The sequence below is a fragment of the Notamacropus eugenii genome, chromosome 5 (genome assembly GCF_028372415.1).
Source record: "Notamacropus eugenii isolate mMacEug1 chromosome 5, mMacEug1.pri_v2, whole genome shotgun sequence".
In the NCBI taxonomy this organism is placed as follows: Eukaryota; Metazoa; Chordata; class Mammalia; order Diprotodontia; family Macropodidae; genus Notamacropus; species Notamacropus eugenii.
In genome coordinates, this window is record NC_092876.1 from 420,828,877 (window position 1) to 420,850,628 (window position 21,752).

General features: G+C 36.4%; 1 protein-coding gene across 11 annotated transcripts in view; it reads left to right on the top strand.

Annotated features, from left to right (window-relative positions):
* The window catches only part of DYRK1A (dual specificity tyrosine phosphorylation regulated kinase 1A), a 211,644-nt gene that overhangs the window by 118,524 nt on the left and 71,368 nt on the right, over positions 1–21,752 (top strand). For 4 of the 11 annotated variants that reach the window (XM_072614980.1, XM_072614971.1, XM_072614981.1 and 1 more), the window contains one exon: positions 21,449–21,645. In XM_072614980.1, coding sequence (XP_072471081.1) covers positions 21,523–21,645 — 123 coding nt within the window. In that variant the 5' untranslated portion in view covers positions 21,449–21,522. The other 7 variants (XM_072614973.1, XM_072614975.1, XM_072614974.1 and 4 more) reach the window with 7 other exon arrangements.

Below are 21,752 nucleotides of genomic sequence, written 5' to 3' on the forward strand. Positions count from 1 at the left end.
ACTGATTATTTGCCTGGTTTTGTTTTATATTTTATGTTTCTGAAGTTGTTGAATTGAATGTATGGTTGACTCACTAGGGTTGTCTAAGCAGATACTCGTATCATCTGTAAAATTCAGTAATTTTCTTTCCTTTTCACTTGTCCTTAGTCCTTGAGTTTCTTTTTGTTGTTGCTATGGTAAGCGTCTCTAGAGCTTTACAAAGAGAAGTGATTATGGACATGGATCATGGACTATTGGAAAGCCCTCTGGAGTTTCTTCATTACATATAATTAATGTTGGCTCTTGGTTTTAGATAGGTGTTAATTTTCATATTATTAAGGAATGATCCATTTATACCTGTGCTTCTTAATTAAAAAAATTATCAGAAGAGTATTGATTTTGTTAAGTTTTTTCTTTAGTTTTTGTTGACTTAATTATTAATATGGTTGATCATGTTTATAGTTTTTTTCTAATTTTAATCTCACCTTTCATTGCTGGTATAAGCCTAACTTAGTCATAGTGCATATTCTTTTCCTTACTATTTTACTTGTCTTCCATTAGAAGGAAAGAGAAGCATAGATAATTATAGTACCAATATGATACTTACAGTGCCTGTGGCAACCATGAATATGTCGGTGCAGGTCTGAATTGCAAAATACAACAGACTCTCCACATGGAAGACAGAACCAAAACATTTATGCAGAATCCAGCAAGCCAAATGTCATCATCAAAAAGCCAAATCTATCATAGTAACGAAGAAATCTATACATAATAACAATGCAGAGGACAACACCATCTCCAAATCTTCCCTCTGTTAGGCTTCCTGCAAACCAGCTCCCTTAAACAAATCACAAACAGGCTCCCTTAAACAAAATGCCCTTCTCTCACTCACATACATCTGCAGACTTGCTTTCCTCCTTCAGTTCTGACTGCTCTCTCACTAATTTCCCCTTAGCTCTGCTCCAGCTCCCCTTCTTCCTTTTCCACCCTTCCTGCTCCACCTGTCCAGCAAGCTCCTTCCACCACGTGTGACTTAGGCTTCCGTGTGATTTAAGCAGGTCACATGAGCCTATTAATGGATGGGAAAGATCTTCAAACTAACCAAGAAATTACATTAACAATAAGCAAAAATGCATTATCAATACACTAATATAAAGGAAAATACAACCTAAAGAATGAATATACTTTTATCTCAAAAGTTTGTTTTCCTCTCCTTTTTATTGTTAAATTTGGTTTTTTTGAGTCATGGCCAAGTCATTCTACAGTTGAGAATTATATATAATTTTGAGTTATCCAGCAACTTTGTGTGTGTGTGTCTGTGTTTGTGTCTGTCTGTGGTATATAAGTCAAACTGAAGTATAAATTTAGAAAATGGAACTTTTTAACTAATAGAAATTCTTGGAAGGTTTTTTCTTTTATTGCCAGATTTTTGTGTCTAATATTTCACATTTTAGTTTCCTGTTCTAGGATGAATATTTTACCTTTTCCCCATGCTTTTCATTTCGAAGTTTGCCTATTGTAGAATCCTCAGTTTATAAAATAGGGAATAAATTTTTTATGGCTGAATTATTTTAATTACTGAATCTTAAATAGTAGAATATTAGGACTTGGAGAGTCATTCAATCCTCTCCTTTTGCAGTGAAGCTTTGTGATTTTCATTGAGATCTCAGATCTTGTGTACCATGTATGGGTATACATGATACATCCTGATATAATCTTTTGTAACACTGAATTGAAGTTTTCAAATACATTCCCTGCTTAATTAAATTTGTAAAAGAAAATTCTTAGTATAGTCTTTCATTTCTATTATGTCTTAAATTGATATTCCATTGATATCTTAAACTCAAGAGCTTAATTCATTATCTGTTTCCAAGCTCTCTCTTCTTCTAACTTAACCTATCGCTGCTAAGGGTACCATTGTTTTCCCAGTGACCCAGATTGACAACCTAGCAATTTGGGTTATATCTTCTATTATTAGTGATTAAGTCCAGCAATTCTGCACTTGTAACATCTCTTGGGTATGCCTCCTTCTCTTCTCTGACTCTGACAGTAGTCTGGTTCAGGCTCTCATCATGTGGAGTAGCTTACTTGTTGGTTTTCTTTTCTCAAATTTCCCACTGCTGTCAGTCTTCCACTTAGCAATCAAATTGATCTTCCTAAATCCCAGGTCTGATTATGTCAAATACCAGTACATTAGTTTCCTATTACTTCCAAAATGAAATCTAGCATCCTGTTTGTCTTTTAAAGCCCTTCATAGCCTGTCATCTTCATAACCGTTGCAATCTTTTTATGTCTTACTTTCTCTAGTACTTTGTGATACAATGACACTGGCCTCTTTGCTTTTCCTTGAATAAGACACCCTTATCTCCTGAGTGTTTTCAATGACTGTCTCCCTCAGAAAGGTTTTCCTCCTCATCTCAGCTTCTCTGGCATTCTTTTAAGTCCCACCTTGTGCAGAAAACCTTTCCTATTCTGACTTAATCTTAGTGCCTTCCCTCTGGGACTGCATATTTTTCCTGTCTATCTCTTCTTTGTACAAAGTTTGTATGCTGTCTCTTGCATCTTGTCAGTTCCTTGAGAGCAGAGGTTTTTCTTTATTAAATCCTAATGCTCAGCACAGTGCCTGACTTAGTAGGCACTTAATAAATGCTAGTTGACACTGACCATGGTATGTAGTACATTTCTGTATTATATTGCATTAGCTCTACTGTAGTGAAGTAAAAGTGAATGTAAACCTTGGTCCACTAGCTCCCATAGGATGTGGGCAGTCAGGGTCCAAGTGGCAGAGTGGAGAGAAAGAAACCAAATAATCTTGAAATCAGTAAAGAGCTGTAACCATATGTTCCAAGTTATGCATGAAGGGGTACAGCATAGTAATTTATAGAATTCAACAGCTCTCTTCTTAGTGACTATTTTCATCTCTTTAGTGTTCCAGATGGGAGTACTAAAAATAAGTTATTGGCATTCTGTTTCAGCTATAAGACTCTGCCTTTTTTTTTTTTTTTTAAAATTTCATTCCAGAGGGTTAAAGGTCTTTTTGTAGAATGATTCTATAAGGGCACTTTTTTTTTGAAGGAGGGAGAGCTTGTTCATTAATAGGAAAAGGATAAGGATTATCCTATGATTTTATTAATATTCAGAACTTCTGGATAAGGAAATTTCCTCTACTATGGTGGGTTTTTACCTACTTTGAAACTTACAGCTTTAGAAAATTGTTAAGAACACTGAAAGGTTAAATGACTTGCCCAGGATCACAAAGCCAGTAAATGTCAAAGGTGGAATTTGAAACCATGTCTCCCTGACTCTGACATTAGCTCTCTTTGCATTATTCTACATTGCTTCTCTTCATCATAGTTCACATTTAAGAAATGCTTTTAACACAAAAGTGTGTATGCAGTATTCTTTATCTGTCATAGGAGAGTTTAGTAAATGATTGTTAAATTTTTTTAAGAAATTAATTCATTTTCAATTTTCAGTAATCACTTCCATAAGTCTTAAATTTTTTTCCCCTTCCTTCCCCAAGATGGCATGCAGTCTTATATGGGTTCTATACATACATTCTTATTAAACTCATTTTCACATTAGTCATATTGCATAAAATGAATGGGAGGAACCTTGAGAAAAACCAAATCAAAACATAACAGAAGAGAAAAGAGTCTGCTTCATTCTGCATTCTGATTCCATAGTTCTTTCTCTGGATGTGGTGGCATTTTGCCTCAAGTCCTTTGGGAATGTTTTAGGTCCTTGCATTGCTGTGAAGGGCTGAGTCTATTAGAAACAGTCCTTGCACACTGTGGCTGTTACTGTGTACAATGTTCTCCTGGTTTCGCTCCTTTCACTCAGCATCAGTTCATGTAAGTCCTTCCAGGCCTCTCTGAAGTCCTTATGTTCCTCATTTCTTATAGCACAATAGTATTCTATGACATTCATATACCATAGCTTGTTTAGCCATTCATGATTGTTGAATTTTAAATAATGTGTTTTCATTCCAATTAGAGGCCCTTTGTTTCAACCCCCTAATTTTTTAGGTGAGAATGTATTTTCAGGGACATTAAGCAACATTTGCTAAGGTCTCACAAGTAGTAGCAAGACTCAGAGACAATATTTGAACCCAGGTTTCCTGATTCGAGGATTTTTTTTACATGCTGCTAAGTTTAATCAGTCAATAAGCATTTATTTTAGTTAAAAAATAAATTCTTATTGATGTAGTTTTTTTCATGTCATCCATATTCCCCTTGAATCCTGTCTCCCTTCCCCTCTAAATGATTGATCCCTTAAAAAAAATTCTTTTAGGAAAAAAAGAAAAAGATGATGAATATTTACCTTGTTTTTCCACTTCTTTTCTACAGCAGTCATAGCAACAACAACATGATAATAATAAAAACAATTATATAGCACTACGTGTCAGAAACTGAGCTAAGCACGTAAAATATTATCTCATTTGATCCTCACAACAGTAGGTAGGTGCTATTTTTATCTCCATTTTACAGATGACTAAACTGAGGCAGAGATTAAGTTAATTGCCCCTGTGGTGCACAAACCGAAATAAAGTGGCTCAGATTTATAGTTTAATATTTTTACATTAATTTGCAGTTTAATGTACTTTACTATTCCACTTCATTACCAACAGCATGCTGCCTCCTGCTCCATAGTAATAATAATTGTTTACATCTAGTTTGCTTCCCAGGCTTTGCTGACTTTCCCATTTACAAACTGATTGCCAGTTAATCTGTAATCTTGATATTATGTCACAGTTATGTACTTTGTAGAAGAAATATGTAGTACCTTGACGGGAAACAAGCATAATGGTGAGAATTTAAAATAATAATTTGTTTAAAAAAAGAAACTTTTATTGAACAGGCATTTTTATTAAACACATGCTATTTGCTAGGCTCTGTACTAAATACCTAGTTTTCTAGCCTGGATAACTGGGAGAATAATGGTACCCTTGACAATTATAGGGAAATAAGTATAAGAGAAGATTTGGGGATTTAGTTTTGGATATGTTGAGTTTAAAGTTAGGATATTATTGGTTGCTGTGGCCAACCTGTTGGTGATGAGTATGTGCTTAGACTAATCCTACATCCGTCCTTAGTCATTTGAATAATACTTAAAGGCTTGCCCTCTTCATCAAACCTGCCAGAACTTAAGCTCTTTTTTCCTATTCTTAGAAGATCCGTTTCCATCATTTTCTGAGATTTCGTAGTAGTACTTTGTGAAGACTTCTGTTTCTTGAGTTTACAGATGATGAGAAGATCATCGTTTTAGAGCTGGAATGATTTTTAAAAGATGTTGAGGCTGGCCCTCTCATTTTGCACATTAGGACACTGAGGCTGAGAGGATTGTGACTTTCTTAGGGTCAGGTTGTTCCTAAGTACATGAGGTAGATTTTGTGTCCAGGTCTTCCTGACTTCACTTAGCCACTATGTCAGATCACTTTTGTTACTTTAATGGCCTGATGCAGTTAGGCGCACTAGATTTGGAGTAAAAGGATCTGAATTTGAATCCCAATTCTGTCATCTTAGTTGCTCTGTAGTTTAACTTCTCTGGATTTCAGTTTCCTCATCTGTATAATAATACTGGTCCTTTACATCTTTAAATCTTTGCCATTATGTACTGATGAGCTAGATATGATAGTGCATCAGGTTTACTCTGTAGCATGGCTTGCTTTTATTTTTGTGCTTTTTGATTTTGAGTCTTAACTATTTGAAATCAAGTGATTTGTGAATGTTCACTAAGTGAATAAGTGTTGGAGCTCAGGAAAAAATGATTATTATTGTTTTTTCTCAGGATTCCTAAAAGCTCTAACAGAGTTTCTTTGGGGCTTTGGGTCAGTGATGTTAGATCAAAGAATTATAAATTTAGAATTGAATAGAATTAGAATAGAACTAGCAATAAAATTTAGAATTGGAAAATAATTCCCAACTGAGTTGCCAGAAAGGTTGCATTTCAGAAAGTTGTCCAGTCTCATGAGTAGTAGGAAGAAACAGAGCTGGGATTTGAAAGCATCTTCTCTAATTCCAATTAAGAACTTTTGACTATGACAAGTTGCTGTTTGATTGACTTACAGAGTACCTCAGACATAGAGCTCTGTTGTCCTTTTGCTACAATCAAGAAATACAGTGTTTGCTATTGTAACCATTCAAGCATTATCTTTTTAAAGTACTTGAAGGAAACATAAGACTAAATGGTATACTATTGCACATTTCTGCCCTCAAATATTAGATAACATTTAGGTCACCAGGAATTAATAATAATGAAATTAGTTTTTTTGAGTCATAAAGTCATAGAAAACTATTAACAAACTTCAGCGTTCTTATTTTGGCATAGTTTAATTAACTGTTTTTATTAGCAGTTTGGATAAAGGTATAAATGCCATGCTTGTCAAATTTGCAGATGCCAGGAAGCTGAGAAAGATAACTAAAATGTTAGAAGACCTCATTGGGATAGAAAAAGACTTTGATAAACTGAATAAATGGGTGGGAGGTCAGTGTAAAGCTCTACATATTGGTTCAAAAAATTAGTTGCCCAGGTAGGGTAGCTAGGTGGTGCAGTAGATAGAGCACCAGTGCAGGAGTCAGGAGGACCTGAGTTCAAATCTCACCTCAGACACTTGACACTCACTAGCTGTGTGACCTTGGGCAAGTCACTTAACCCCAATTGCCTCATCCTGGGTCATCTCCAGTCGTCCTGATGAATATCTGGTCGCTGGATTCAGATGGCTCTGGAGGAGAAGTGAGGCTGGTGACCTGCACAGCCCTCCCTCACTGGAAAAAAAAAAACAGTCAGGTGCAAGTCATGTGATTATTTTCTCTGGTGGCATGGTCTTCTTCCTCAACGAAGGACGAACACACACACTAGTTGCCTAGGTATAGGATGAATTATAAATTGGCAGCGTTTATTAACCATTTACTATATATTCCCTGAACTGAATTAAACACTAATGATACAAATATAAACACACACATATGCAAGACAATTTCTGTGCTTAAGGAAACTTAAATTGTAATGGGGATTGTAATTGTAATGCAAAAAGGGGATTCAGAAGTGTGTGTGCATGTGTGTGTTTGTGTGTGTCAGCAAGTAGACTCCTGCTGGAAATGGCAGGTAATTAATTGGAGGCCTCATTCCTGTGAAAGCTCACCTATTAGAGCCCAGGTATTTCTCATGGGAGTATAGAGGAGATGACTTAACCTAGGGTACATAAGAGTTCATGTGGAAAAGAACTAGAATTTTTAGTGCCATGCAAATTCATTATGACTTAAATGGTAGCCACAAAAGTTAGTACATTAAGTCATTGGTCATTAATGGGAAAGTTGAAAAAGAAAGGGGTGGGAGGAGTGACGATTGTCATTCTGTTGTCCATGGTCAGAGGGAATCTAGTAGAATATTGTGTTCGATTCTAAGTGTCAGATTTTAGGAAAGGCATTAGACAGATGAATGCATGTAGGAGAATGTTGAAGGGACTAAGTGCTGTTAAATGAGGTGAGGATGTTTAAGCCTGAAAAGAAGAATACTTTATGGAACTAGGTAAAATAATTAATGTTGTTGCTGGCTTCATATAGTTGAAGATTGTCATATGGAAAAGATATTAGTTTTGTTGTTCTTGGTTTGCTCTTTGACCAGATGCTTTAATTCGGCCTTTGTATCTTCATAAAATTCAGTGTTTTAATGTGGCCTCCTTAAAAAGTTTTTTTTTCAACATTGCATCATTTTATCCTTTCTGCATAGCTAAATGCAATATATGCTTACTTTAATGTGCATATCTTGTTAGATTACAACTGTCATTCGATACAAGTACTTATATTTCTGAATGAGACTTGGCATTTGCAGTATCTGGTTGCCTGGTGGGGGCAATTGGAATGAGCAGCTAATTCTGGTTTATTTTCAGTTTGCTCTTTCAATAGAAAAACAAGTGTTGCAGTGGCTGCTATTGAGCACTAGAGGGTAGTAGATATATCTCCAGCTTATTTGTAAAGCAGACTGCTCAGAAATTCTCTCTCTCTCTCTCTCTCTCTCTCTCTCTCTCTCTCTCTCTCTCTCTCTCTCTCTCTCTCTCTCTCTCTCTCTCCCCCCCCCCCCTCTCTTTCCCCCTCTCTCTCCCTCCTTCTCTCCCTCTCCTTCTCTCCCTCTCTTCCTCCCTTCCTCCCCCCCCAGGATATCATGATACTATTTCATTTTCTCATTTCAGATGCCCTCACTTTGAAAATATTCGTATGATTTATATTGTCTTTCATTTTTTTAGCTTCCCTTAAAATTTTCTTCTTTTGTTTCTTTTAAGAGCCCAGTTTATTTAGCTTCCAGATATCCGATTCAGTATCTTTGCCACTAATTTCTCTTTTAAAATCATTTCTTAAATCCTTACACACTGACTTCTATTCTTACTACTCCAAAAACTGCATGTAACTTTCCTTGTAAGTTAAAAAACAATCCTAGTAACCTGGCAACTTTCTCCACCAATGCAATTCTCTGCAATTTATCACCGTAGAAAGTTATCTTAAGATAACTTGTTCAGGGTCACACAGTAGGTTGTTGAGAAGAGACTTGAGTAAAAGTTTTGCCGACTCACAAATAGGTCTTCTGTTCACCATGCCACATTTCGTTTCCTTTTTCTCTCTTACTTTCTGTAGAATAAAACCTATTCTATTTGTGTTTCCTTTCCTTCCTTGTTATCTTATTCAGTGAGAGATCTTTTAAGTGGTGTGGTGTAAATGCAAAGAGCAATGGACTCTGCATTTAAATCTGTGTGAATTGTGACAATTTATAGTTCAATAGGAGCCTAGTTTTAGAGCTATAGGAAACCGGAATCTCAGTTTCACTATTTATAAAATGATAGGGTTATATTGGATAAATTTCAATATCTTTTAAAGTTTGAAAATATGATAGGAGTCAGGTGATGGAGGACCTTCAGTTCCAAGTTTGCTAAGCTTTGATAGTACAGAGATGAAATAGATCACTATTGATGGATGTGTGGAGATAATTCACATACACAAATAAGTTTGGTACAAAGCAAGGAAATCCAGACTAAGTGCTATGAGAAGTTGGAGGATTAGGAGATTGCCTTCATTTTGGAGGGATTGAGAATGGAAATGAGGGAAGTCTATGTGGAGAAGGTAGCCCTTGAACTAGACTCATAGGAAAAAGGATTTCAGTGAAGAGAAATATATAGAGGTTTTATAATATAATAGTGATAAACCTGGAGCAAGGAGATTCATGGATTTAAATTCCATCTCTGTCACTTAGTAGTTTATATGAACTTGGGCAAGTCTCAAGTATTTCTTAAATACATATACAGTGCCAGACAGTGTGCTGGCTCTGAGGCTATAGTGACAAAAATCTGTGCCCTCAGCTTAAGGTGTGCAACATGTACTCAGAAAATGAAGTGTAAAATATATATATGATGAAATTTGGAGTCACTGTCAACTGGGGTGATCAGTAGTACCACTTCAGGGAAGAAGTGGAGTAGTAGCATAGTGGACAGAGTCTGGACCTGAGGACAGGAAGAAGACCTGAGTTCAAATCCAGCCTCAGGCACTTACTTGCTGGGCAAGTTAGTTAACCGATTTGCCTCAATTTCCTCATCCCTAATATGGGGATAGCAATCCCGGGGTTGTTGTGAGATTCAGATGCAATAATTATAAAGCACTTAGCTCAGTGCTTGGCCATATAGTAAACACTATCTAAATGTTAGTTATTATTTATTGTTGTTGTTGTTTTGGGTGGTGGTGGTGATGATGGCTGTGAAAATAATGATGATGAAGAACTTAAACTAGGTTTTGAAAGGAGGTAGGGAATCTTAAGAAATAGATTCAGTAGGGAGTAAATACCAGGAATAGGGAAGAATTCCTATGGAGGCACAGGAATAGGAGATGGAATGTTGTATCTGAAGAGCATAAGCAGACTAATATGACTGGAATATAGGATTTAACAAGAGAGAGGGTATAAGAGTTGGCTGGAGCCAGGTTTGAATGTCAGAGAAATTGGCACTTGATCTTAGAGGCAGTGGGAGCAAAGAACTTCTTAAGTAAGAACGTGACATGATTGAATCTATTTTAGGAATATACCACTTTTGTAACTCTAGAGAATGAATCGGAGAAGGGAGGTATTGAAGGAAGAAAGGCTGTTGTAATAATCCACATATAAGAGGTGGTGAGGACCTAAACTTAACTTGTTTAATGTCTATGTCTATGCCAGTGGAGAAATTGGTGTAAATGTAGAATCTACAAAAATGGGCAACTGATTGGAAATATGAGGTTAGGGAAAAGGAAGAGTTCAGGTTGACCCTCAGGTTGTGAACTTGAATTCACAGTTATCTGTTGATAATTGTTGCTAGACCTGGTCCTCAGAAAGTTTGTTCATGAGAAGGTTGTTGTGGCAGAGTAATCGTCTTCCAAGATTGCTTTCTCTGTTTTCCCCTATTCTGATCAGTTTTGACCTATGATTTCATTTGTATAGACATTTTTATTTTACTGATTTCAGGTGAAGAAACTCATTACCAATAAATTGCACTTGCTCTGCAACTTATTGTCTTGGAGCATCCGGTCTGGGGTCACTAAAGTTATATGCCTCGCTCAGAATTACATAACTATTTTGTATCAGAGGCAGTACAACAACTGAACAACCAATTTCCTTCTAATCTTCTGTTCAAGGTAATGTGTCCCAACACTAGAATATCCTTGGATTCTTTGCTTAGCCACTTTCTCCTGCTTCTATGTCTAAGGTCATTTACATATGGTTGCTTCTGCTAACCCACACATATTCACTATCAGAAATCTATTCCCATTTCTAAGTATACCTAGTACTAAGGTGGTATTTATGTAATTGTTATTAATTAGTTTATCTTTTTGTTTTGTTCTCCCAGAAATTTCAAGTTTCTTGAAAAAGTACCATAGGTAATAAAAACTATTTAAATGGCACACAGCTTAGATAAGAAAAGCTATTCTAGGCCTTCTTTTCTGTGAGGGATTAAAATTTTATTTCTAGGTAGTTGGAACAGGTCCCTTAACTTTCCTTTCTAGGCAAGTATTTTTTTTTCCACTTTGACAGTCAGTGCTCCTTTTAAGGGCTCACTGCCTTATCCTAAAATCCTTGTTTTGTAGGAGTTCACATATGTGATGTTTTAGTTTTAATTAAATAGAATTATATTTCTTTTATTTTCTATTCTTCGTTGCTTTTTTACTCAGCTATTTGATGTGTTAAATTCTAATCCTGGATTCAAAATGCCAAAGATGGTCACAGGTTGAATTCCAATACAATAAAAACTATGGCAAACCAAGAATTAAAAGAAATACCAAATTACCCCAACACAGTTCAAATTTAAACCTTGAAGTATGTTTGAATATTGCTTCCTGCTTGATCCTACTTCAAGACAGTAACATAGGCAGGTCTTTATTACTTTAGGTTCAATTTTTTTTTTTAAAGTTGATGTTTACTTTTAGTCAGGATCTGAATTTTATCTCCTCTAGGCTTTTCCATGAGAACTACCTGGATGTCCTATCTCCATAATCTCCCAACCTTAGTATGTCTGCCACTTTTGATAAGGTACTGTTTCCAGTAGTAGAGTTACTCAATTATCTACCAAAACAACTAGCAGTTTTTAGCAGTTCCTTCTAAAACAGGTTAGAGGCATAAAATACTGCTATTTATACTTGCTTTCTTATAACTTTTTAAGGAAAATAAGCTGGCTAGCAATTAATTTCTGATAAGCATACCCTATAAAATGTTGCTTCAACATTATCTTTAACTATATCATTATTATGTTGGGCAATTAAGTGGTGTAGTAGTTAAAGTGCTGGACCTGGGGTCAGGAAGATCCATCCTCATATCTGGTCTCAGACACTTAGTAGTTATGTGACTTTAGTCAAGTCATTTAACCATCTTGTCTCCCTCTGTTTCTTCAGCTGTAATGGGGATCATGATATCAACCACCTCACAGGGTTGTTGTGAGTGTGACATGAGATATTTGTAAAACACCTTGCAAATCTTCGAGACTTATAAGTACTAGTTATATTACAAAGAAAACCCACCACAACATTGTGAACCATCAATGTAGCTTGTGGGTATTTACTTGGACATTAGCTCTTCGGTCACCATTTATAATGTTTTACCTCAGGTCATGTTTTTATGAAACTAACTACATTAGGTAGGATATGACTGCATAATATTTTAATCCGGCTCCTCATTTTGAAATAAATTTTGGGAAAATTTTATTTGAAGAAACATTCTGTAACAACTATATGCCAATAAATGTATGGATATTATATTCATTTCTGTTGAATATAAATTCATTTGAACAAATGTCACTTGCCCTCTATCTGTAAGGTGTATGCCTAGGCCCCAGAGATATTAAAACAAAATAGTCACTGTACTCAAGGAGCTTTCTGTTCTGAGATTTACTTGCAAATATGTAAATGATACAAAATTTTCGGAGAGAGAGAGTTAACAACTGGAGAAATTTGAGAAGGTCAGATTCTCCAGAAAGTCACCTTATTTGAGCCTTAAGGGAAGGTAGTTATTCTGCAATGGTGGGTAGGAAGTATGGAAATATATGGAGGGAAGAAGTATAGATAATCCCTTCCTGGGATTGACAGTTAAAGGAGGATGAGATGTAGAGCACTAATTTGAAGGAATGTGTAGGATATTTTAAAGATATTTTAGGTGGAAGGGTTGGAGCTAATGAATGAGATGAGATTGAAGAATATCACAGAATAGATGGGGAAGGGTGTCCTCATTAGCACATGTAGAAGGATTGCTCTATTTTTTGAGAAAGAAGGGGCATCAAAGCGAGAAAGAATGGGATTAGTACAGAAGGGTTTTGTGGAATGAAATAGGAGAAAAGAAAGAACTTTAAACTGATGATCTGTTTTTTCTCCCCAGTACAGTAAGAGGTGAGATTGAGTGGGCATTGGGTAAAGAAGGTTTTGATGATGATTAGAAAAAATTACAAGGATTGTTGTGTATCTAACTAATTAGTGACCGTTGGAGATTTGATGGCAGATTTGCACTGAACCCCATCAGCTTTGTCATGTGACTTTTGCTAGCGGCCTTCAAGATCACCAGTTACTGTTTGTCCTTCGTTTTCAGAGTGGACCAATGACATCACAGGGTAATGTTTTGATGCTGCCTAAATTAGATTTGAGTGAGGCCAAGTTATACAATGTCGTCAGCCTCTCTCTTGTTCAGAGTCATCAGAGTGCAATGGCAAGACAAAAGTTAGGATGACTGACAATGGCCCAGGATGCTGCCAGTGGATGACCTTAGTGTCTTCAGCGTCTGACTAAACTCTTCAGCAGTCCCCAGCCTGCTTCATGGCCGTGGGAACAAATTGTTCTCATCCGCCCATTGCAGCAGGGGAAGTTTTCACACACTTAGAACACACACTTTCATACACACCTCCTAACTCACCAAGGGGTTTTTGTTGCCTTTTGGTTTCTCTCAACCTGGTTTAGCCTGTCTACTGAGGCGATTTACTGGAGTATGGCTGCTATGCATGTTACAGCTTCTTGGAGTCACAGGTGAGAGTTGGTGGCAGGCAGACACTAAAGTAGATGAGCAACCCTGAAAAGAGTTTGGCAAGCTCTCACGCCAGAAGTGCTAGTCTTCCTTGAACACCAATATGCTGCAGCACATAGCAGAAGTGTGGAGAAGAAGGTGATAGTAAGATGCCCGGTGTTGGAATTGGTGAAGTGTGAGTATCAGAACAAGAGAAAGCAATGGATTCAATTATAGGGTAAGGGAAAATAGAGCCCAGAGTTTAAGGAGTGACAGACTGAGAGAAAAGAGAAGGGTAGAGAATGTAGAGAAATTATAGTGAGCATAAAGATGAGGTTTAAACAAAATGAGATAGAGGGAAAAATGAAAATATAGAAATTTTTATAATGAAGAATTTCAGAGGTAACAGGTTATTATGGTTAGTGAGATCTAAAATGCAACTTTATGTAAGGCTATGAGAGAGTGAAGGCAGCAAGGTGGCTTGGCAGATAGAGTGCTGGGACTTGGAGTCAGGAAGACCCATCTTCTTGAGTTCAAATCTGGTCTCAGGTATTAACTTTGTGACCTTGGACAAGTCACTTAACCATGTTTGCCTCAGTTTCCTCATCTATAAAATGAACTGAAGAAGATGGCAAACTGCTTCAGTGTCTTTGCCAAGAAGACCTCAAATGGGGTCATGAAGAGTCAAACATGACTGGAAAAACTGAGCAGCAGTTTGAGGAAGTGAAGATAAAGGCAGCATAAAGGAGTTTGAGGAGAGATCAGCATGTATATATGATGAAGTGCCTGGGTATGAAAGCAGGAGTTTGAGTTTCTTAATGGATGCAGGTGTGACAAAGATCTGAACCAAGAGATGTAGATGGATAGAATTAACCTTAACAAAGAAGAAATTGCTTAGTGGTAGTATCAGAGTGATTAATTACTCTACAACAGGGGTTCTTATAACCTGGAGTCCACAATTTTTGTTTTATTTTGTTAATGTTTTGATAAACTGTCTTTCAGTATATTTAGTTTTCCTTTGTAATCCTATATGTTTTATTTTATGCATTTAAAAATATTATTTTTAATGATAAAATAATTTTTAATAATAATAAAATATTCTTATTCACGGGAATGCCAAAAGGATCCATCACGCAAAAAAAAAAAGTTACGAATTCCTGCTCTAAAAATAGCGTTGAAGATCAAGGGATATACCTACTTCTCCTTGGAGGAGGGGGCAAAAAGTGAGGGGTAGGGCAGGAGGGCTGTGCTGTGGAAAAGGGATTTACTCTAGGGTCCCATCTTTTCATCAGTCATATGGAATGGAAGAGCAGAGAGTAGCATGGGAGAGCTTATAAATAAGAGACTAGGGTGAATATTGCAGGGAGAAAGATTTTTGACTGAATAGATGATGACTGTTAATCACAGGGTTAAGGAATGCTGAAGCTTACTTCTGCCTTAAGATGGACAAGAACCAGTTCATCCACATCTCTTAAGTTTCAGTATCATAGGATTAAAAAACATATTTTCTATTTTTTTTCTGTTTAGTTTTCACTGTCAAATAAAGTTTTTTCCAACATTTATTTTAATACTGCAACATTGATCTGTTTATCATATTCATTTGGTGGAATGCTGAAATTTTTCATGATTTCTGTCTAAATCTACTAAGCTTTCCTTTGAATGTTTTTGTATATGATATTTTTTGTTTTCAAAGACTTCTTTATAACTGATAAAATTCCTACCACCTTTCTTTAGCATATCTTTTGTCACCTTTGTGAGTGGGGGAAGGGGAGTTCATCAACAAATCAGCTGAGACCAAAAATATATATATTTGACCACCATAGTCATCCTTCTCTGCAAGAAAGGGAGGGATATACATTCTCCTTTTGTTTCTTCAGGACCAACTTTGTCCCTACAGGTCTTTTAGTTTCAGCTTATTTTTGCGTCCTTTCCATTTATGCTGTGTCCTTGAACTAAATGAAGTATGTGAAATAAACAGAACCAGGACTTGTTTACCTGATTCTGTTTATTTCACTGCATCGTTTTATAGTTCTTTCTATGCTTGCCATCTTTATAGTTGGCATTTTTTTTTAACATACAGTAATCTTGCACTATATTTTTGTACCACAAATACCATGCACGTAAAACGGCAGATATTCCCAACTTGACCGACAGTTTATTTCTAGTTCTTGACCATTATTTAAAACAAATACCTATGTAAATATTCTGGCATATGTGGGATTTTTCTGAAGTTGATTGCTCGGAGCACATACTGAACAATTATAGCACATTATTATAATGATACATGCAAATTCTTTCAAATGGTAGTTTTGTTAACATTACTGTGATTTTATACTCTCTTGTAACATCCTGAAAGGTGATTACATTGAGAAAATACTGTGAAACAAAGAGGTATTATGTCAACAAATAAATTTTTGTGTACATCAGTGTTTCTGGCCTGGCTATAGATAGTGCAGAATAGGATATTGCCTTTCCTGTTATCTGTGAATCAAATAAATTATGTAGCAAGAAGACAAACTCATGTGACAAAATTTAGGCAATGGAGTAGGGAAATGTAGCAGATTTTGTCTGTTGACTACCAAACAATAGAAGTGATATTGTTTTAGAGAGTACTAGGAAAAATCATAACCCAGTGTGAAAGAAAGGTATAGTAATGATTGGAGGATTTGACTTCTCCACACATTCTCTGGAGCTCTTCCTCTGAAAAAGCAGAGTAGTTGATAAATTTGTGACTTAATGACAATTTAATCCTTCAAGAGGTGAAGGCAATGTCAACATTAATTGTCATACTATACATGCTTCTGATTAACCCGGAGAAGCTGGCTGCTTAGCTGGAATGGACAGGAACCTTGGGAGCTAATGACAGCTACAAAATACTTTGTGATAGTGAAGATAAACAGCCAGGTATTACCTGACATATTCTCCTAGATTTTGAGAAAGTTGAATTCAGAAGATTCAGAGAAAGGATACTTAGGATCACATGGAGTGATTTTTTTTTTTTCAGGGAAAGTTGATCCAAGAACAATGGGAAGCTTTCAAGATTAAAATTCTGAAGACAGAAGCAGAAATGATTTTGATGAGAGAAATCTAAGAGGAGAGCTTCTTAAAAAGGAGTCTGATGTGACCATAGAAGGAACTTAACAATCATCTCAGATTTTTAAAAGACATATATTGAAGTTGTAAACAAGGGCAGGTAATTAATTCATAAGTAGAGTCATTTTTACTGTACTAGTCAGCAAACATTTATTATCTGCTATGTCTCAGGCACCATTCTAATCATTGGGGACACAAAGAAAGGCAGCAGACGTTCCTTGTCCTGTGAATTGCTATTCATGGTCCCCACCCAATGAGATAAAAGACCGTCTTGACCCTGGAGGAACTCATAATTTAATGGGGGAGACCACAAGAAAAACAGGAAATAATTAACAGAAAGAAGGAATCAGAATTAAACAGGATCTGGAGAGACTTCATGTAAAAGATAGGATTGTAACTGGAACTTGAAGAAAGCAGCAGAAACCAGGAGGCAGAAATGAGGTTGGGGAGAATATTCCAGGCATAGAAATATCCAGAGGAAAATGCCCAGAGCCAAGACATATATTTGAGGAACAGCAAGATCAGAGTACCTATATGCAGTGCAGACTGGAAAGAGGGGAGATAAGTTACGAAGGGCTTTGAATGTCAGCACAGGATTTATTTGATCCTGGAGATGATAGGGAGCTGTTGGTGGAGTATACTGGCATGAGTGTATTTATGTGTGTGTCTGAGAAATGGTTAGACCTTCTCGTTAGGAAAATTTAGTGACTGAATGGAAGATGTATTGGAATGGGAAGAGACTAGGGGCAGGCAGACCAATCTGTAGGCTGTTGTGGTAGTACAGAAGTGAAGTGATAAGGATCGGTGCTTGAGTGGTGACATTATCAGAAGAGAGGAGCTAGCATGTTTGAGAGATATTGCAAAGTTGAAATTCTTGTTGGGGTGAAAACACATTGGATATTGGTGGGCGTGAAAAAGAGTGAGCAGTTGAGCCTACAGGATTTAGGTAGGATGGTTGGTGGTGTCCTTAGGAAAAGGGTTTGGGAGGAAAGATAATGAGTCCAGTTTGGGAGATGTTGAATTTAAAATATCTACTGAACATTGTGTTGAAGATGGCTAATAGACAGTTGCAGATGAGAGGTCAGGAGAGGTTAGGCAGGGCTGGATAAGTAGATTTGAGAATCCTCAGTACAGTGTAGAGGATAACTGAATCCATGAGAGCTAATGAGATTACAAAGTGAAATAGCATAGAGGGAGAAGAGAAGAGGACTCAGAACAGAAGCCTATGACATATCTACACTTATGGAAGGATTTAGTGAGATGTAAAATGATTGCCTTGTCATAGTAAGGGCCCAGTTGTTATTTTTTTTTGACATAAATTTGTAGTTGATTCAGTGGACACAATCTTGTGATTTTTCTTCAGGTTCATGAGTAAGAATGAAGGCAGTGGCTCATGGGAATAATCCAGCATTGAGGTTTGGGTGAGGAAGGTCAGATGAGTGAATATATGTGTTTAAAACCTTTGAAATCTGTATGAAATATGTGGTGACATCATTATCTTGTTAAGCTCTGTAACATAAAAATTGTTCTGTTACAGACATCATCAGGATATCTGGAATTCTTCCCATGTTTTAGTGCAGTGATTATCAGTTTGAAAAGATCATCGAACAATTTGAGCTGACTCCTATATTCTGGCTACGCACGCACGCATGCACATACATGGTTATATAATATATAATTTGCCTTATGCATTATTTCTTTTTGGGAATGGAGCTGATGGTTAACTAGCACTTATGGTACCTTTATAACATAAAAACACTTAGGTCAAACATTTTCTTTGATACATTTTGTTCTGATTCAAAAGACACTTTGCAGCAATTACTCAAATAAGCCTTTCCTCATAAATTATATGCCCTGAATATGATTTATCAATTTGCTTTATTTGTATTGGTTTATTTTGTTATTTTGGCTTGACTTGTTTCATTCATACCATATTTTAACAGATCTTCCCATATTTCTCCCAATGTAGTGAAGTAGCATTAAATTTAATGTGCCATAACTTGTTTAGCTACTCCTCAATTCTTGAGTGTGTAATCTATTCTCGATTTTTGATATCATAAACACCAGCGTTATAAAATTTTTGTATTTGTAACTCATTTCTTTCTGTTAATGACAGTATATACTTGTAGGGTATATATATTTGTATACAGTATATTTGTAGGGTAATGTGAATGCTTGGTAGAAAGAAAAGCACTTCTCCCTCTCTCCCAAACCCCCCTTTCTCTGTCTCTCTCTGTCTTTGTCTCTCTCTCTGTCACACACACACACACACACACACACACACACACACACACACGCACACACAGACACAGACACACACACGCGCGTGTGCGCGTGCGTGCACGTGTTTCAAATCATTCATTCCAGGGTAGAGGTGGGGAAGCTAGCAATTTGTGGGGATCAGGAAAGTCTTTGTAAAGGTGGTGGTCCGACACTAACAACAGTTGTAAAGACAAACAATTTTTAATGACTTAAGAGCTCTTGAACAGTGGAGTGACAGATCACAATTCCAGAAAACTGATGAAACAACTTACCTGTCTACCTCCTGACAGAAAGGTGATGGACTCAAGATGTCAAATTACATACATATTTTTGGACATGGTGAATTGATTGAGTCCAGTTTTACAGAACAAATCCTTTTATTATGCAAATTTCTTCTGTGAAGTTTTGATTCAGTCAAAGGGTAGCACTTAAGGACTTAGAGGGCCACATGTAGCCTCAAGGCCACAGGTTTCCCCACCCCTGATCTAGATAATTCAAGTGAAGTCTAGAAGAATCCTTTAAAGAATTCTAAGACAAAATATCTTAACCAAAGGCACTTAGTGGACACCTACTAACTATGGGGTGGGCACTGTGCTAACCATTGAGAACCTAATGACAAAAAATGAAATAAATATTCCCTGCTGTCAAGGAGCTTACATTCCCCCCATCACCATTTGTAGTTGTCTTTTTTTCCCCTTCAGTTGGTCCAGTGATCATAGCCCAACATTTTTAGTGAGTTAACACTTTCTGGACACAGTGATAGATAGCATCAGTCTGGCTAAAAGTGTTAACTTTAAAAAAGTACATATTCGTTCATTTATGGTACATAATATTTAATCTCTTGTCTCTGTGCCTTTGCAGAGACTGTCCTTTGTATCTTGAGTACATTCTTTCTTTTTAAAAATAACGTTTTGCTTTTTCCCAATTACATTTAAAGACAATTTTTACTGTTCATTTTTTTCTAAATTTTGAGTTCCAAATTTTCTCCATCCCTCCCTCATCTGCCCCCTCGATGACATGAAAGAAATGTATGTGTGTGTATATATATATATATATATATATATATATATATATGTAATACAGAATAGATACATGCAGACTAAATGTAAGATGAAAATAGTTGTGACATAACTAATATTTAATGTAGCAACTGTAAGAATTTGGATAGAGGTATTCTTTCAAATACAGATTCTTAACTTGTACTCTGTAAACTTTTTAAAAAAATATTTACGTAACTTCATTTTAGTAGCATTGATTGATTTCCTTTGTAATCCTATTCATTTTATTTTTATGTATTTACATATATTATTCTGAAAAGGAGTCCATAACACAAAAAAATAGCAAACTTCTGGCTTAGAAGGTAGTGCTTCATCTATGTCATGAAGAAAGTGAGGAGATACTATATGCCAGGGTCACTTCTAAGACAAGGAAGTGAAGTTTTACATATGAACAACAGGTAGCTAGGTGACACCATGCTAAGTCTGCCATCAGGGAGAGTCATCTTCCTGAGTTCAAATTTGGCCTCAGACACGTTATTTACCCTCATCCGTAAAATGAGATGAAGAATAAAATGGCAAACCACTCCAGTCTCTCTACGCCTTCCCCCCTCTGTCCCCCAAAACAAAAACAAAACTACAACAACAGACCCAAATGGGGGCACAGAGAGTCAGATGGGATTGAAAAGACTGAACAACAAATTATGCCCAGTTTGGCTGGGCTACAGAGTATGAACAGACCAGCTAGGACATAAATATTTACTAAGTGCCTGCTTGGTGCTATGTATTGTGCTAAGTACTCTTTGCCAGTATTATCTCATTTTATTCTCACAACAACTCTGGAAAGTAGGTGCGATAATTATTTCTCTTTTATAGCTGAGGAAACTGAGGCTGACAGGTTAAGAGACTTGTTCAGGGTCATATAACTACTAAATGGGAGGCCAGAGTTGAATTAAGGCCTTTCTGACTCCAGGCCCAGAGCTCTATCCGGTGAGGTGCTTGGCAAGAAACTTAAAAAGTACAAGAAGGGGGAGTACTGTATAAAGAAACTAGAAATATGGGTTAGTTCTCCATTGTGGTAGGTTTTAAGAGGAATTTATATTTTATCTTCGAGGCAATAGGGAACCACTTGAGTTTCAGTAGGAAAACACTTTTCTTAAGGAAAATCACACTTAGATTGTATGGAGGATGGATTGAACCATGATATGTCATTTGACCTGAATTGGATCTGTGAAATTATATTTTCCAGCAATAACAACTCTCACATGATGCTTACTAATTTACAGAGGAGTTTTTGTCCATTTGTAGAAGAGAAAAGTTCCATATTGATGAAATTATGTATCAGTGAAATAATAAAATCTGAAAATCCAACATTGGAATAGTTCATATAACAAAAGACGTTTTGAAGTATTTCTCTAAATGACAGTCACCTTTGTACATTTAAAGTACAAAGACTCACTTAAAATAATTTTTAGCTAGAAATCTTTAGAACATTGTCTAATGACATAGAAATATTATATTCAGTTTTGAAAGGTCCTAAATGAAGTTAATAACCCAAATACACATGAAATGATTTACATATTAGGAGAATATGAATTTTTCTTTATACTCTTTTTTTCTTTTCATAGGAGAGACTTCAGCATGCAAACCTTCATCTGTTCGCCTTGCACCATCATTTTCATTCCATGCCGCTGGTCTTCAGATGGCTGGACAAATGCCCCATTCACATCAGCAGTACAGTGACCGCCGTCAGCCAAACATAAATGACCAACAGGTTTCTGCCTTATCTTATACTGACCAGATTCAACAGCCTCTCACTAACCAGGTATGTTTGTGTCACATTAGACAGCCTAATTTTGGCATGACGGTTTATTGTTGCTTTGAAATTTGAGAAGATAAGAAAGATAAGTGGTTTGATCGGTTTAGTTGAGT